The following is an 18,932-nucleotide window of genomic DNA, read 5'->3' as shown; positions in this document are numbered from 1 at the left end:
CGCCTACATTTTCACTCAGTTTCCATTTTGGTTCCTCGTTTACCAAGTTTCTCCTTACTAAGATTACTTTGTATCCAGATTATGTCTTTTAGCATCTTCACTGATGAGTTTTGTAGTTCTTAATGAATATTTATCCATTATCCAAATAACTAAATCAGTGGTATTTTCAATGAGGAAGCAAAAGCAAGGCTGAAATCTTAAGGGTAGGTGGGAATTAGATGATGGTGAGAGGATACAAAGAAAGGAAAATACTTAAGGCAATTCCAAGTAAGGAATGAAAACTTTTGAGTAGAGGAAGAAAACTTTTACAAAAAAACATAGAGCCTCTCTAGGTAACAGAGATTATTTGAGTACTTAATATATATCTAAATGGATTTATATTGGGCAAGTTTGTTGTAAATTTTCTTTTTTAAATACTGTTTCTGAATGGTTTCGTGATGGCTAAGTGGTACTTTGGCTGTTAGTATGCGGAGTTCCTATCCCATAAGCAATGTTCTGTTGCTGTTTTGATAAGTGAAGGATTGATGTTGATGCCAACTACAGGATCTTACAAGGTCCCCCTCTAGTTTCTGAAGTTTTAACTTGGAGCCACTGTGCCTAATTGCTTAAGGTACAGCAAGTGAATGACAAAATTGGGGGTAAAATTTATATCTTACTCTTTCATCAGTTCCCACCCTCCCCCAGCCCCAATATATTAATAGTAAATGTAAATATATATCAATATATTTTTTTAAAAACTGTAACAATTTAGGTCCCTTTTGTAATTGTTTTACCAACTTTAATTTCAGCAGTGATACCAATTTTTAAATCATTTGGCCAGTGATTACAATCTTATTAATAAGATATTTTTCTGTTTATGGGTCTAGTTTTTATACTTTGACTCTTGCCTTAAAAAATTTCAGTCCTGTCTTTGGCCTCTCCTCTGAGGGATATCATTTCATGTATTTAATCTCTTTGCTTGCTATAACTAATCTCTACTGTCTATAAATTAACATGATAAAGAGAATCGAGTTGAATGAATCATAGACATAGAATACAGAGAAAAGAAAATATGGTTAGGGAATTTAGGTTAGAGTACTTATTTGTAGACATGATTCTATTATTATATTTTTGTTTCTTTGAAATTTTTCTTAGATTCACTATTGTTTAGTTCTTCTTTTTTTTTTTTTTAGAAAGCAGGATTTATTGAGAGGACAGAAAAGCTCCCACAGTCGGAGGGGACCTGAAAGGGTTGCTCTTGTTTAGTTCTTAACTGAGAAATGCTTTTGTTCTTTTCATTTAGTATTGGGATTTTTTTTTTTAATGGGAAAAACTTCAGAATTTTTTTACTGAATATTCTAAATGTGAATAGTAGTTCAAAAGAAAGCATAAAGATGTAAAACCACTGAGCAGATAAAATATTTAGATTTTTGTAGAAGTCATAGATTAGTATGTTTAAGATACTACTTAGTACATTAGAGAAAGTATTATTTTTTACTTTGAAATGCTATATCAGAAGTACTTAGTTACTTAAGAACTTATATGTATCTTCGTTGAACACTAGAGGGCTGTATAGTCCCTTACTGCTGTGTTAGAACTGCTTTTCATGTATTTAAATATATTTAGTATGTGCTTGTCTGTCTACTTTGTGTTTTAGTACACCTTGTCTTGTTCAGAATTTGGAATCAATACTGGGAGTAGTTATGTGCATTATCATATAATATGTAGGATACCAAGGATTTTTGTTTTTGCTTTTGTCTTATTAATAAGCAACTACCTTATCTTCATTTTACTGTTTAGTAACAACAAAATTGATAAAAGAGTGAATGTTGGGATAAATGTGCACATGTATGCAGACTTAACTGTGCTTTGAGAATATGAGTATATCTTTTGAAAAACTGACAGGTTGTCTGCACAGAAATGCATCAGAACTAAAGGCCTCTCGTTGTTAGTTGTTCTGGGCTTTCTCAGCATATACATGAGAAAGAATGATCTCTTCTCTTGTGATAGCATAGAAGGTAATATTGTGGAGTCTAACCACCCGATCATCCTAAGGTAGAGACTGAATAGTCGATTCAGTCTTCCTTAATTTCTTTTGGTTGCTTAAGGCAAAGAAATGAGAGATATAACCTACAGGGCTTGAATAGGTAGTGTGAATGTGTGAAAGGAGTCATGAACAACCAGTAAGACTGTTCAGGCTCTTATAAACTACATAAGATATGCCCACTAAAAAATGTTAATATTCATTTAAAAAAAGAAAAACATTTGGCTGACTCCAAAAAACTGACTTTGAGCTACATACAACTTATGGAGTACTACTGGATCTTTGATAGCTTCTAGAGAGAAAGCTCAAGATCTAAGCAGAGCCTTGGTTAAATTTTTATTTCTTCCTCCAATACGCTTTAGAGAGCACTTCTCATTATTCATTTCTGTATTATTTTTGGGGAGAAATAAAGACATTTCTTGTTAGCTACTGTTTACGTTCCCTTTTTGAGAAGGAAGATTAGTATGATGAACTCAGGGGAAACACATTGTTTATACTACTTAAAGGAGAAAATGAAAGAGGATCATGAGAGAGGAGGAGCAATGATACATTTAAAGACTTAAATTATCCCTCAAGTCTCTCTTCCTTTGATTTGTCAATTTTAAGATCTTAAGTTACTTCCTCAAATTAGTTGCTATAATGGAGTGACAAAACTTTTATCTTTAGTTGTAAATTTTGCTGAGAAGTCAGTCTTGAATACTGATGAACTTCTTTTCAATTTAAAGTCATTGCTAAATGGTATCTCTAACTGATAGTTTTATTTCTTATGCCTTAACCAGTAATGTCAGGACCCTTTTCCTTATGAATTTGGTATATTGGTTTTAGATGTTAAACAGCGAAATGAAATAACTTCTTTAAAATAAATCTATATATGTATATGAAAATATATATTTTCAGAAGGAATTTGAGGTGTTCTATATGTAGGAGAAACATGTACAATACAGTGATAAAGTGTACATGAAAATCAGAATGAGGTACAATACTGGAGTAGAATATGAGGACAAGGTCATGAGAATAGATAAGAAACGAGTTATGATGAGTTGGGGAAAACTGGTAATAGAATGCAGGTTGGCTACTCCTGCAAGTCTCCACCCATATTTTTTCAAAATATGACTCTGGATACATTTTGTAAGTTGTTGTTATAGCTACTAGCTAACATCTGGAGTACTTATTAAAAATACAGATTTCTTGGTTACACTGCAGAACTATTTATCTAAAACTCCAAGGTCAAGATGTACGTTTTTAATAAGTGCTCACATGATTCTCATGTAAATTAAAGTTTGCAAAACATTGGCTGCAATTTGATCTATCTGCTTCCTTGTGATAAAATTAAGATGATAGTGTACTGAGTTCTCTCTGACGAAGAGAAAGTATGTGTCTCACACTTAACTTTCCTAATATTATATAAAAATAGTTTCCTACATAGAGCTTCCTGAGTGACTCAGTAGATAATGTCCTCAATAGAGTATCTATAACAAATGCATTAATGCTCAGGAATAGTGGTAGAGAGTGTGATATCTGAAGTCAGACTGGTGTTTTCACATACTAGCTCTGTCACTTCATGGCATTTTGACCTTGCATGAACTGTTAACCTTATGGAGTTATTGTAAGGATGGTAGTAGTATCTACCACTTAATATTGAGAGGATTCAATGAGGTAATATATGTGAGGTACTCAGGACAATGACAGGCAGATACGTAAGTACTTAACTATTGTTATTTCATAAGGTTAATTGTTTGTAATATTACAAGTCTGTAATAAAACTAACTAAACTAACTAGTTCAGGCTAGATGGTATGCTATGCATTTTTTTTAAATTGTAAAGGTGTGGGGTACAATTTGTCGTTAGATACACCAATGGTTGTTGTACAGATAAAGTTTTGGCCTCACTTTGGTCCCCACTTCACCTGGTTTGAGGTCAGGTACACTTATTGATGAAGTGTGCCGCCTCACTCCTCCCCCTCACGCAAAATATTTTTAGTTCCAAAGATACTCTCCTGGGTAAGTTGAAGTTATTCCACTGACTTTTGCCTAAAGTCTTATGGCTGTTAGCATAAATTGTTTGATATTACAGATTTTGTTAGCGCTAAGAAGCACTCTTGCTTCCCCGACAAGTATTATTTTATTATTTAGTTGTTAATGCTGAACCTAGAAGGAATTTGAAAAAGAATCTAAAAGTTCATTTTACTAACCTTGGAGCTTTGAGTACTCAGGTGAAAACGTTTAGAATAGATGAAAATGCAAGTTTTATTTTTTAATGATACTTGACTGTTCTGGAACTGAATAGCTGGTACTGAAATAAATGCAAGTGAAGATTCTCTATGGCATTATGGCATTTCTGTAGAAATTCTAGAATTACAGTGAAGAAATGATTACAAACAAATGAAAGCAATCTGAATGGAATAGTAGTTGAAATTATCTTTGTTTGGTTTTTTTTTTTTTTTTAAGTCATCGTCTCATATTACACAGGCTGGAGTGCAGTGGTATAATCTGGATTCACTGAAGCCTTAATTACCTGGGCTCAGGCAATCCTTCAACCTCAGCCTCCCAAGTAACTGAAACTACAGCCGTGCAGTACCATGCCCAGCTAATTTTTTTTAAATTTTTTTTATAGAAATGAGCTCTTGATAGGTTGCCCAGGCTGGTCTCAAACTCCTGGGCTCAAGCAGTCCTTTCACCTCAGCCTCCTAAAGTGCTGGAATTATAGGCTTGAGCCACTGGGTCTGCCCAGAAGACACTTTAGAGAACACATTTTGTAAATTGTTGATATAGCTACTAGCTGTTTCTGATACATAATATTAATTTGATTCCTCCTAATAATAAGTGTTGTTGTCAGGATAGCATCTTGCATGTAAACTTTAACTTCTGATTATATGATATGTAAACAGAAGAATGATGATTGTTTCATAGATCAGGGTGTAAAATTATTTATAATTTTTTGTGTGTACTTTTTCCCCATAAAAAAGGGTCTACTTTATTCAGGTGTACCATGTCCTTCTGTCAGGTGATTTTTTTTTTTTTAATTGATGCGGTTATTAAAGGTAACTTTTCTGCTTTAGAAATAGTAATTACTTTCAGGAGATGCTTTACTTTCAAAGTTAAAATTCTTAAATTTTCTGTGTTTCTGGATGGTCTTAAATGGTAGTTTCTGGTTGTTGAAATCAGTTGCAAATGAGAAATAGAAGTGTGAAGAAAGTACTGGTGAATTTTGGAAGTGTTAAGAGTTACTCATTTGCTTAGGTACAGATGTTGGTTCTATATATCTACTTTATAAATTTAATTTTCTAGAATAAATTATTTGTGCCTTACTAATATGCTGCCATCTGTCTTAGAGATTAATGAGTGAAAATTTTAAATATGCTTAGGTACATCTATATTTGTACCTGGTATTTGTCACTTAAAGTTTTAGTTTTGGGATTTATTTCTCATTATCACTTCACTTTGTTACTTGGTATAGGAAAGAAGATAAAACTTTAGGACAGAATCTTTATTCTCTATTTCTAACTGGTACGTGTCTTATATCTAACTCATATCACTAATCTTATATTTTACTTTTATTATATTTTTGTGCTGCTTTACTCCTACAAAGTGTTGTCTCATAAGTATTTTTTAAATCTTCTTTTTTAATCTTTTTTTTTTTCATCATGATAGCCTCCCATTGAAAAGCTTTTGTTTTTAATTTATTTTTTAGAGTCAGAGTTTCACTGTGTTGTCCAAGCTGGACTTGAACTCCTAGCCTCAGGCAGTCCTCCTCCCTCAACCTTCCAGAGTGCTAGGATTACAGACATGAGCCTCTATGCCTGACCAAAACAGTATTTTTTCAAGCACATTTAAATTTATTGCTAATATTTGAAAAGCTGGAGAATTCACATAAAACTATTGATTTTTTTTTCACCTTCTTTTGAAAATATGGAATGTCTGGCCTTACTGGGCCATGTGCTTGCATGATGACAATCAGTTGTACCTTTTAAATGGGCTTTCCATGTCTTAAGCCTGACCTGCTTCACTTTTGTTTTACCTGTCCACTCCTCTAGTCATTTTTATTTGCTTGTACCATAGACAAAAACTTGGCTATAGGTAATCCAAAAGTAAGTTGATATTTCCTTTCTTTGTCATAGATTAAACTACTTTGAATGTTAATCCAAGCCAAAGTAATATGTAACATTTTTTGGAATTTTATTATGCAGAAAGCCACAGACTTGCTAAATGTTTCACTTTCACAGGGTTTTATCAAGGTGGGAAATTGACACCCAAAATTTTACCATTCTAATAACCATTCACATTTTCCTTCTGGATCATCTGTTGTCCTTTTTATTTTGTTAAATTTTGAAATTAACATTTCACTAGGATGACTGTATATCATATTACAAAAATAAACCAATGTTCTCGGAGCTCCTTGATTTGCATGTTTCGGTTATCTGTTGCCACCTAACAAATCACCTGCAAAATTTTCTGGATTATAACAGACAGTTATGTTATTATTTCTCATTGTTTCTGTAGGTTAGGAATTTGGGGAGTGCTGACCTGGTTGTTGCTAATTCATGGTTGTAGTCAGATTGTGACTACAGCAGCAGTCATAGGGGTCTAGAATAACTAGGGGCTGACTAGGAGTCTCTTTTTTCATGTTGTCTCAGAACTTCTCCATATAATGTGGTCTTTTTACCTCAGCTAATCTGGGCTTCCTCAGGATGTGGTGGCTTCGGGACAACTGGACTACTTAACCAGCACATCAGGGCTACCGGTGAGTGTTCTAGCAAGCAAGGTGGATGCTGGGTCTCCTTTTTATGATTTAGCCTACACAAGTCACATGATGTCACTGTACCATCTCTAGTGGTACAGTCACAAAAGTCTGGCTAGTTATTAAGAAAAGGGGGCATGGCCTCTACCTCTCAATGGAAGCAGTGTCAGAGTCACATTGCAAGAAGAACTTGCAAGATGGGGGACATTGTTATGACCATTTTTGAGAATACTAGATTTTGCTAGTAGAGATTTGCTAAAGGAGGTCATAATACCCTTGATCTTATTTCTACTTGTTTCTTTATTTGGATTTCATTAAAAAATCTGACTCACCAAATCAGACCACCTGTGTAATATGTAAATATCTTATATGTTTTTTAGTTATCTAGAACTCACTTATCTGGCTAACTTACATATAGGAAACATAGAAGAAGAAGTAAGTTTCCAAACAACTAAGAAAGTTAACACAAATAGGTTAGGACATAACGTTCTGTAGAATAGGACTGATGTTCTGTTACAAAGCACAAGTTTAGGAATTAGATATACTAGGATTAAAAATCTAAACTCTGCTTCTTGGCAACTGTGTTACCTTGGGCATATTTGTACCTTTTGGCCCTCAATTTCCTGGTCTTTAGAAAGTAGGACAGTGATACCTCACTGTCTTGTCGTGGTGATAAAGTGAAATAAAGCATTATCTACTAGCACCTCTGTCAATGTTTAATCTTTTCCCCACATCGTTGTCTCAATCTGAAATAATACATATGTATTTTCTAAATCTTGTTTCTGTTAACTTTATATCTCCTGCTGATCTCTGAGAGTCTCTCAGCATTGCTAGACCTCTTCTTCCTTTATCTCAAGATTTTTCTGTTTTAGGCATACTCAAGAATTATAAGGATTGAGTTCTGTTTCTTTGTTTTTAATCTTTCTTGATATCTAGTTAACCCTTTGCTTATTGGAAAAAATGAAAATTTAGACTTTCAGTTTAATTTAAACTTCAACTGCATAATTAACATTAATGTTTACCAGACAGTATATTTTTGTTGAATATATAAATTTGACATTGCAAAAGGCCAGTGGTGTAACTGTCTAGCCCATCGAAAAATGAGATCCCAAAAATGTATTTTCTGTAGCTTAGTCCTATACTTCAAGTATTTTTTTAAAGTAGGTAATCCTGTACTTAAATTCTATGCTGAAGTACTTTCAGTGAATATCATAAATCCCACATGCTTTTGTAGCATGTTACTGAAAATTACATAAGTAAAGTTGTGGTGCTGTGTTTGTCTCACTCAAAATGATTGATTTATATTTATAACTGCATCAGAAATTCAACAGTGTAGAAAACAATTGTTTTCTTACTATTCTAGTTGCTTAAATTGTCAGCACTCTGTCAGATAATTTACATTTCCACAAGCTTAGCTTTTTATTTTTATTTTTCTTTCTTTTTGTTTTTTTTTGAGTTGGAGTCTCACTCTGTTGCCCAGACTGGAGTGCAGTGCCCGCTCCCAGCCACTGCAGCTTCGACCTGCTGGGCTCCAGCGATCCTTCCGTCTCAGCCTTCCAAGTAGCTGGAACTACAAGCGCGTGCTACCACACCTGGCTAATTTTTTGTTGATTTATTGTAGAGATGAGGTCTCGCCAAGTTGTTCAGGCGGGTCTCCAACCCGCGGGCTCAGGCAATCCACTCGCCTCAGCTTCCCAAAGCGCGGGATTACAGGCTGAGCCACCGAGCCCAGCTAGCTTTTTATTTTTCATAGGATATAATGTGTTTAACTGTCAGTTTCGTGTGCTTTCTGCATTATATTTTAGTTTAATTTTTTAAAGCTGTGTAGTATAGCAAAACCAACTACCTTACTTATCGTGCTTTAAAGTAATTAAGCCTCTAGTCCTAACTTTAGTATTAATATTAGTATTATGACACCATGGCCTGTGACACTTTGTAGGATTTTTATAGAAGTAAGTGATTAATTAGTAATATTTAATGTATTTTAACTGAAAAGCTGATGGACTGTTTATGTTTAAACTTTTTATAATAGTAATTTAAAAGACGGACCTTAAAAACTGATATTAAGGAAGTTATTGTCTTGCTTACGCTTAAATTTTATTTTGAGAATTATGGAAAATTTAGGCTGCTTTAAGTCACTCATCACATGAGGCTTTTGCATGACTGAAATACCTGTAATTACTGTGTCATTCTTGTCATACTTGACTTAAAGGTATAACTATAATAATCATCAACTAAATTCTTGGTGAGCAGCTGTGTAAGGCAAATTTAACAACTAGGGTAACCCAGCTCAGATTGTAAGAGTTAAACTTAATCATGAGGCAAGTTATGTTATAGTCATTGAGGACTTCATACTGAGCATTTTTGAAATACTTACAAAATTCAATCTGAAGTTCGATTGTGTTTTATTGCTAATATTTTAAAACATGCTTAGTGAAAGAATGAGAGAAAGTATTATTTTAAAATAAACCACAAATAATAGGAATAAAATCCAAAGTTGACTCATTTTTAAAAAGTTAAATATGCTGGGCGTGGTGGCTCACGCCTATAATTCCAGCACTTTGGGAGGCACTCGTCTCTACAATAAATCAAAAATTAGCCAGGCGTGGTGGCGCATGCCTATAGTTCCTGCTACTTGGAAGACTGAGGCAGAAGGATCCCCTGAGCCCAGCAGGTCAAGGCTGCGGTGGCTGTGAGCGTGCCACTGCACTCCGGCTGGGTGGCAGAGTGAGACTCTAACTAAAAAAAAAAAAGTCAGACACACTCTTTATGTCATTGTTTAGGCCAATGTAGTAAGTAGGAGAAGAGAAGAAAATCACACACACACACACACACACACACACACACACACACGTTATTGTAGTATAATATGGAATCAGAAAAATCCTAAGGTTATTTTCTGAACTTTACCTTTTTAATCCTGTTTTTAAAAAATGATTATGCCTGTACCTTCTTTCCAATAAAAATGTTTTCTTATCATTACATAACACAACTACATACAGCACAGGCCTTAGATGCCAGTTCTTAGAAAATAATATACAAATAAAGTGTAATGAATTTTGTTTTGATATATATACATATAATAATTTCTTTTGAGTCGGGGTCTCACTCTGTCACCCAGACTGGAATGCAGTGGCATGATCACGGCTCACCAGTCTTGATTCCTGTTTCAAGTGATCCTTTTGACTCAGCTTCCAAATAGCTGGTACTACAGACATCTACCACTGGGCCTGGCTAGTTTTTTTTATTTGTTTGTAGAGATGAGGTCTCACTATGTTGTTCAAGCTGGTCTCAAATTCCTGGGCTCAAGGAATCCTCCTGCCTCAGCCTACCAAAGTGCTGGAATCACAGGCATGAACCACCGTGCCCAGCCCAAATATATTTTATAAATTGTAACTATACTATTCACTAAACTATAATAAAGGAAGACCCAATAAATTGACAATCCAACACATTACAAGAAAGCTGTATACTTGATGCTGTTAGAGCTGTAGTAGACTCTTAAATCTGCAAAGATGATTGTTATTTTCAATTACAATCATCTGGTTCTTTCTCCTCATTGTAGAAATTTGAAGTCTGAGGCAAGTTAAGAAACTTGCTTAAAGTTACCGGTTAGTTAGCTGAAATTATAACTTAAAATTCACCCAGTATTCTGTGTATACTCATGAGCTTACATGGAGTGTCAACTCTGGGTACCTAGATGACGAAAATTGGCTAAGACAACAGTTTAGCCAAATAATAATTTAGGTATAAATAAATTAATAGTTAGATTATTGAATCTTGGAGTTCTTGTTTACTGGGGTAGTTTTATCACCTTTAAATTTTTCATGTATTAGCACATGTTTAGGTTGGCTTTCTGTATTTTACTTTTTGCTTTACAGCTCATATTTAACCAGTTGTTTGGAAATAACTAGAATTTGAAACAGTCTAAATGTCTGGCAGTCAGTCTTTTTACTATATAAATCAAAGTAGTTACAATAGTATTCTTGCATTTTTATTTTGAAAGTGTTACATACATATCTGTGTACGTGTGTGTGTGTGTGTGTATGTGTGTGTGTGTGTGTGTGTGTAGTTCTTTTATTTTGCAAATGTCCAGTTACCAGTTTACATGGTTATAATGCTTGTATGTACTGTAGGTGCTGTTTCAGAACTCAAACTTATTTCTCTTAAGTAGTTAGGGACTATCCTTGGTACCCAGATAAAGAAAATTAGGAGGGGAAAACACTAACTTGTTGTGACTTATTAAATGTTTACATGCGTATAATGTCTCAAATATATTATAATTGGAAGTTACAATGTTTCTTAGCACTTTGGGCATGTAAATGTCTTTTAGAATATTTTTAGAAGTCATTTTAAATGTGATATTAATTTTAGAAAACATTTGTTCATTTGAGTTATGTCTTTTATGAACACTAAAACTTTAAAAAATATACCATATGTTTAAATTTTTCTTTCATGCTAAATCTAATATATATGTGTTTCTACATTTAAAGTAATGATGTATTGTTTGCTGGATTTTTAAACAGTTATTAACATAAACTTGATAGTTCATTTATTATTAAGCAGAGAACTTAATTTTTTGATTTATGACTGTTTTCCTCTGTTTAAATTGTTTTATCATCTCACATGAATTACTTGGTAGGGAAATACATTCTAAGGTGTTAGGAAAGACTGAAAAATGATTCGCAGAAAATAATCTGGCTTACTCTGTACCTGAGAATAAGTATGCTTGATCTCTTTAGTCGTAGCATAGTTTTTAGCATCTGGACTTTCCTGTTTCTACAAAAAAGAAAGTCATTTGCTTAAATTCTTAAAAGCAGTAAGTAACATTTAGTTTAAATGGCTTATATTTATATTCATGTCAAAAATTTTGAGACAAGACTTTGAAAACTCTTGGTATATAAGGAGGATCTCCCAAAAACCCAGGAATTTATTCATTTAAAAAATTGTATGCTTATTCTTACATGCTTGAACTTCAGTCACCTTCAAAGTACTCTGTTTGATGCAGTACACCTATTGAGACACTTTTTCCACTGCTCAAAACAGTTTTTGAACTTGTCAATTTGTATGCCTTTTAGTGCGTCTGCTGTTTTTTGTTTCACCTCTTCCACATGGGCAAAACGTTTTCTTTTGAGGACTTCTTTCATCCGGGGAAACAATAAAAAGTCACTTGGGATGAGATTGGGTGAATAGGGGTGGTAGGACATGGTGGTCATGCCTTGTTTGATCAAAAACTACTGAACACTCAGTGCACTTTGGGCAGGTGTATTGTCATGATGGAAGAACCAGTCAGCTGTTTGGCACAACTCAGGACATTTCTTGCACAAATTGTGATGCATCCTTCTCAAAACTTACAGATAAAATTTTGGTTAACCATTTGATCTGGAGGAACATATTCCAAGTGTACTACAAGGGGCTCACTCTTCAAAAGATAATTCCAGGGATTTTTGGGTCCTCCCCTGCTAAAAGTAATTTGAACTTATTGGTAAACTTGTTTCTTACAAGTGATTTGTTTTATCTGATTTCAGGAATAATTTATGCAAAATGGAAAATATTTGTGCTACTCATATGCTGTGGTCTTTGGTCAAGAGCAGTTAAATCCTAACCTTTTGTGTAGTAATGAAAGAGAAGATGGAAATTCAGAATAAATTTCTGTAATGGTATTTTTTGTTATTGTTACAAAAGAGTTGGAGTGCTTGGGACTGTAATGCTTTTTACCAATATTGGTGGCATTTTGTTATATGTAACATTTATATATAATCGTTTCCAATGCAAACTTTTAGAAGAAAAATATTGGAAAGTGATAAGTGCGCAAAATAAATTACCTTACATAAAGACCTTCTCTTTAACACAAGTTCCCTACTGTTGAGCTCTTCTTGGATAGTCAGTGATGTTGGAATCTTAAACTGCAAAGACACTACTAAGATACTGCAGCTTCATTTTAGGTGAAAATTTTAACAGAATTATGGAAGTCTTTTTGCAATTTATAGATACCATGTCTTAAGATTCTACTTCAAAGTTATGATAGATGGATTTTAGAATCTCTGACTGCTTTCCTAATGATTTTAAAAATAGAAATGTAATCTACAGAGCTCTATGTGAATTTTAAATCCCAATAATAATAACAATATTAATTAATCATAATGGCAGTTTACCAGTATTTCCACACTCACTAGATGTGAGACATTATTCTGTAGGCTTAAATCAACCCACATAATCCACACACAGGTACTACATAGGTAAAATTGAGGCATTGGTTTACGGTCATACCTGTTAGAGGCAGGATTTAAACTAAGGCAGTTTGGCTCTGGAGCCTATGCTCCTACTTACTTTGTTACACTACTTTAATATTTGCGGTATCATCTTAAAAAGAACTTGTTTATTTTTAAGAGTCTCAATTTTGGTAGAGATGGTCATAATTAAGAGAATTATAAATGCTTTTAAAAATATAAATGCTTTTAAAAGTGGAATTGAGACTCAGGTTTTACCTTTTCTTGAACACATGGAACAAGCTACATTTTAGAGTATTAACAGTTGGGGTTCTTGTATACATTCTTTATTATTACCCTCACTGATTAGAGTTTTCTTCTGTATTTGGAGATTTGGTGTTTGGCATACTTCTCTGCTGATTGAGAATATTGCTTTAGAAATAGTGTTACTTAAAAAAAAAAAGAAATACTGTTACTTCAAGGTGAAATTTCTGGTACATACATTTGGAAATTAATAATCATTTTGCTCAGTCACTAATAATGTCTCTTCTTCACAAAAATATATTGTTACAAACACATAATTCAATTTAATGTTTGGTTTGCTGGAGTTGCAATACTCTGAACTATCCAGTTGAGGGCAGCTCTTTACTGTTTACAAAAGAGTTGGATTGGATTATCACCACTTTGTACTTACCAAAACTTGGTATCTAATGTAAAATACATTTAGTATGTAAATAGCCTTAATTATTTTCACTTCTGTTTTGTTTCTGTTATCACTGTAAGTAATTTCTTGAAGTTAAAAAGTCAGGTTTTTTCATAATGACTTAGAAACTGGAGAATGAGAACTCTTGATTTTAATTTTAATTTTTTTTTGAGTCGGGGTCTCACTCTGTTTTCCAGTATGGAGTGCAGTGGCATGACCACGAGGATCACGGGTCACAGCAGCCTCTACCTCCTGGGCTCAGGTGATCCTTCTACCTCAGCATCCTGAGTTGCGGGGACTACAGCAGCACACCACCATGCCCAGCTGATTTTATTTTTTATTTTTAATTAATTTATTTTTGAGGGAGTAAAGATGAGGTTTTGCTATGTTGCCCAAGCTAGGAGGGCTTTTAAATATGAAAGTGAAAAACTGTAATGTCCAATATGCTATCTTTATTAACCAATAAATTTAGTGAAAGTAAAATTTGGAGCTGATCTATTTGATTCATTTTTTGGTGCAAAATGAATATGTGAAGCTTATAGAATGTATTAGTATTCTCTTCTGTTTTTTTTGCATTGGAGGTCTCACATTATTAAAATTATATTTTTATGTGGTTTAAAGAAATGGGGTGGATTAATTGATTTCAAAGATATCACTGAGACATAATTATTTTGAGAATTTCGGTCTACATAAAACTGTATTGTAATACTAACATAATAGATAGTGTTAGTAACTGGGAGAGGGATATTCCATGGGAGTTACTTTATTTAGCAAAAGGGATTGTCTAATGAGACAAAGACAAAATATGACAAGGTGATAATGTACAAACAAAAGTTCAGTCACATGTTAAGAAATGAAGTGAGCATCAGAGGAGATGCTGAGACTAGAGAGTGAAGCTAGTGACATCATTCTGCAGGTTAGGAGGTAGTCTGGTGGGGCTGTAGACACAGTCATCTTATCTATCATTCTCACTTTTTTCCTACCTTACCAATTTATAGGTGATCCACAATGTCATACCATCTCTTCTCACTCCTAACCTGGGGCTTTTTGGTGATGATTATTCTATTTTTAGTTGGTTACTTTTTTGTTTAAAACTTTTGTATTATGATTAAATATCCATTACATTAAATTTAACATTTTAATCATGTTTAAGTATACAATTCATTGGCAGAAAGCGTACTCACAATGTTGTACAACTATTACCACTATCCACCTTCAGAACTTTTTCATTTTCTCCAGCTGAAATTCTGTACCAATTAAACACTAACTCTCATTTCTCCTTCCCTCTGTGCCCCTGGTTGCCACCATTCTACTTTTCTATCTCTGTGAATTAAAGTACTCTAAATTTCTTATATAAGTGAACTGTACAATATTTATCTTTGATTTATTTCACTTAGCATAATATCTTCAAGGTTCATCCACATTGTAGTATATGTCAGAATTTCCTTTTTTTTTTAAAGACTGAGTCATATTCTGTTGTTTATATATCTCTGTGTGTATATATATGTCACATTTTGTTTATTTGTTCATTGATGGAGACTTGAGTTGCTTCTACCTTTTGGCTATTGTTTATAGTGCTGCTTTGAACGTGGCTATACAGGTTCAAGTCCCTGGTTTTAATTATTTTGAGTCCCTACTTTTAATTATTTTGGGTATATATACCCAGGAGTGGAAATGTGGGTCATATGCTAATATTATGTTGAATGTTTTGAGGAACCACCATACCATTTCCATAGCAGCTACATTCCCACCAGCAATGCACAAGGGTTCAGATTGCCCCACATTGTGGCCAGCACTTGTTTTCTCTCTTCTCCCTCCTTCCTCTCTTCCTTCTTGCTTCCCTCCCTCCCTCTTTCAGAAATCACCTATTTCTGACATACTCTTTTCTTATTTTTGTCTGTCACATTCTGACTTCCCATTATAAACCTCTATAAAAACTTGAGACTTGAAAGTTAGGAGAAATAAGTGAGATGACTGGCTATTGAAAGAAGAAATAGACTCGTTTACTGAGCATTGTGAATGACTAGTTCACATTTATTATCTACTGTCTGTTAGTACTACTGTCTATTCTCACATTGAGCTTTTGTAAAATCTTCATAAATACTCTTCTTATATATATTTAGTCACATGATTGTTCTTTCAAGCTGAATCAGTGAGTTTTTCAGAATCAAGAAAAAATAGAAAACTCCAGTAGGAAGATTAATCTGAACTGGGTATTAATGGCTATAGAGAACTGGAGTGTACAGTATTTAATGTCTTAGTATGAGATAATGAATGGTATGTATGGAATAGGGAAAGAGAGCACATGTAAGAAGAACACTTGAAAATAGCGCTTATTCTAATATATCTAAGATTGAACAAACGTATGTATATGTACTTTTTTTTTAGCTTGTATAAATTCTTTCCTTAAATTTGAAACTCAGTTCAAAGCATTGCTAAAATATTAATGCTGATATTTGGGTAAGAAAGACTTAGTATATATTCAAGAGAAGATACAATGTTTGTATCTTTTTATTTTTGTAAATAAAAATTTACTTTCACTTTCCAGGGAATACCTAGGTTAGTTAGTTGGAAAAATATTAAAAGGGACCCTACGGCACAGCCTGCTTTGGTTGTATTCGTGTTACTGACTTTGTGTGAGAGGTTCACCAGCTGTTTGACTGGCAGGAGCAGGAGCTTTCACTTCAGTAGTTTATAATTCCTGGCTATTCTAGGATAGTTTGCACTTCACCAAGCCTCAGACAGGTCAGGACATTTGGTAGGAGAAGGTTGAAAGACAAAAGCAGCAGGCCTTGGGTTCTCAGACTTTTAAAAACGATTATTAAATATATATTTTTAAGTTTGGTGGTTAGAGCTTTTAGTAATGTGCCTATATTGCATGTAGAGAGTATTCATCAACCAAGAGGAGTTATAAAATGTCAAAACCGGGAAAAGCTACTCTAAACCATGGCTTGGTTCCTGTTGATCTTAAAAGTGCAAAGGAGCCTCTACCACATCAAACTGTGATGAAGATATTTAGCATTAGCATCATTGCCCAAGGCCTTCCCTTTTGTCGAAGACGGGTAAGTCAGACACATTTGAAAAATATGAATGTTTGTTTAAATGAAATACTTCTGTTTCCTGTAGTGAAGAATAACTCAAATTTCAGTTGATATTTGTAACTAAAACTATCACTGCTTTGGGTAGCCAGTGAATACTTATGTAAGTGACAGTTCTATAATATGATATAGAGCCTAGATAACAGGGCTACCCAGTTCACCCTTTTGCCTTATTTCTTTTTCATGAGATTAGAATCTTACAAGTTTTTTAAAATTGGTAAATATAAAAAAATATGTCTTGAAGTATATTGGCAAGTATTAAAACTTCAAATTTGTAGTTTTTATTTATAAAAAAAGCAAAAAGCTGGTAATGTTCTTCTTATACATGGGAAATACAGTATTTTGTTCTCTGAAAGAGTATTCCAAGTCCATAGACTTCTTTGACCCTTTAAGCAGTATTAATTTAAATTGCTATTTCTTAAATTCAAACTTACTAGGGACATTACTTTTTGCTATTATATAAAATAAAAATAGCATGTTATTCTGTGGCTGTTACAATTTATATATATAGTTTATATATAGACAATCCTGAACCAACAAACATTTTGTAGAATTTGTGTTAATGTGTAATGAAGTTATGCACTATTGAATATTTTCCAGGGTGACATACGCCTCTTTCTCGCAAAGTTTTGACTCTGTTAATATTAGCAACTTGTTATATTTTCTGAGTTAATTGGTATTGCCATCTTGAATTATTTACTAGAGTGATATAACTTTAGATTTAATAAAGGTTCATGATCATGAAGACAACAACAAAAAACTCCTGTCTCTTTGGAATGTTTATGTATATCAGCCTTGTTAGGGTTCTGTCTTTTTGTGTTTGTTTTTTTTAAGTTCTACTTTTAACTGACACATAATAATTATACTGTACTTTTTTTTTAACTGAAGAGTTAACATTCAGTTAAACAAATAGAATATTGCATAACACTGGAAAATTATTTTTCCTCCTTAGTAAAGAGAGTATTCTATTTTCTGGGACTTAAGTAACCTTTATAAAAATTCATTTTCTAATTAGCTTAGTTCATTTTGAGTAGTTTCCCCTTCTCCAAACAAGTGGCAGCCATATTGAAAAACTTTTGAGTGAGGCTAAATATAATACAATTTAAACATTGAAAATGGAGTACAGATATTCCCATCACCTTCTTGTTTCTTTTCCTTACTGTTTTTGGAAAGTGTTTATTTTATTTTGTCTTCTTTCTCCTTGTCAGTTTTATATCTTCTGCTCAATGAGGTCACTGCTCTGATTTAAGCTTTTTACACACAGGCCTCTAATATCTACTAAACTTATTCTTTTATTACTTCTGTAAATGGAAATGCCAATATAACCAAACATAAAAATTGAGAAAAAGAAGTGTGAGGCTTTTTTAATATTAAAGAATTAAGACAATAATCAGGTTAATTTTGTTATTCTTTGTTTTTAATAAACAAATACAAAATCTGGGAGATTACTTCATTATGTCACAGTGTATTTTCTAGGTTTGTCTTCCATCATGGACATTAAGTTTAAAAGGCATAGGAAAAGAGTTTATAAGAAAAATTAATAGAGAACTTTACGACTTTCCCTAAGGGCTTCCTAGGGTCACTATTCAATCTGACTTTTCTAGGTTACTATGTTATGTTAAATTATAGCCTTGCAGTTATAATGACAGAACTAAATATAAAAAATAAAATTCATACTACAAAATTTTTTAGAAGATATTTAAAAAACAAAATGAACACATTCAGTTTTAGTCTGCTTGCTTGCCAGTAATTTACTATTGCATAACTCATTGACTCTGACTACTAGAAATGTTAGAGGGATTGTGAAATTATATCCTTGCCCCTCCTCTTTGCAACTAATTAATTTAGGTAGCTTTAAGTTGATTTCCATTTTTTTTGTCATTTAATGAGTTTTCTTTGGTAAAGTTAATAGTACTGGCATTTTTAAAATGTATTTTTCTCTATTAGAAATTTAAAAAGAACTTTTGATATTATGTGTACATCTTGCGTAGCTTTTACATTAGGTATTGTTTGGTTTCTTTCCAGCAGATTACTTACACCTTGAAACAAAGTACGTAAAGCAAATAGCCTTCTATATATTTTGCAAGTCATTATTTTCTTTCAAGTAATAAGCTGGATTTAATGTATAATTATTTCTTATAAGAGTATATTCAGTCTTAATC

General features: G+C 33.2%; 1 protein-coding gene across 3 annotated transcripts in view; it reads left to right on the top strand.

Annotated features, from left to right (window-relative positions):
* The window catches only part of FBXW7 (F-box and WD repeat domain containing 7), a 90,341-nt gene that overhangs the window by 13,612 nt on the left and 57,797 nt on the right, over nt 1-18,932 (top strand). The window contains exon 1 of one of the 3 annotated variants that reach the window (XM_021713440.1): nt 16,395-16,734. The exons of the other annotated variants lie outside the window; for them this stretch is intronic. Within the exon in view, the coding sequence (XP_021569115.1) occupies nt 16,588-16,734 (147 nt within the window). The 5' untranslated portion in view covers nt 16,395-16,587. Of the gene's footprint in view, nt 1-16,394; nt 16,735-18,932 lie in introns of those variants that run through there. 3 annotated transcript variants of the gene reach the window in all.

This window comes from Carlito syrichta, unplaced genomic scaffold, assembly GCF_000164805.1.
Source record: "Carlito syrichta isolate Samal-C Ts95f unplaced genomic scaffold, Tarsius_syrichta-2.0.1 Scaffold304553, whole genome shotgun sequence".
Lineage (NCBI taxonomy): Eukaryota > Metazoa > Chordata > Mammalia > Primates > Tarsiidae > Carlito > Carlito syrichta.
Note: the sequence above shows the minus strand (reverse complement) of the source record. Positions and strands in the feature narration are given on the sequence as shown.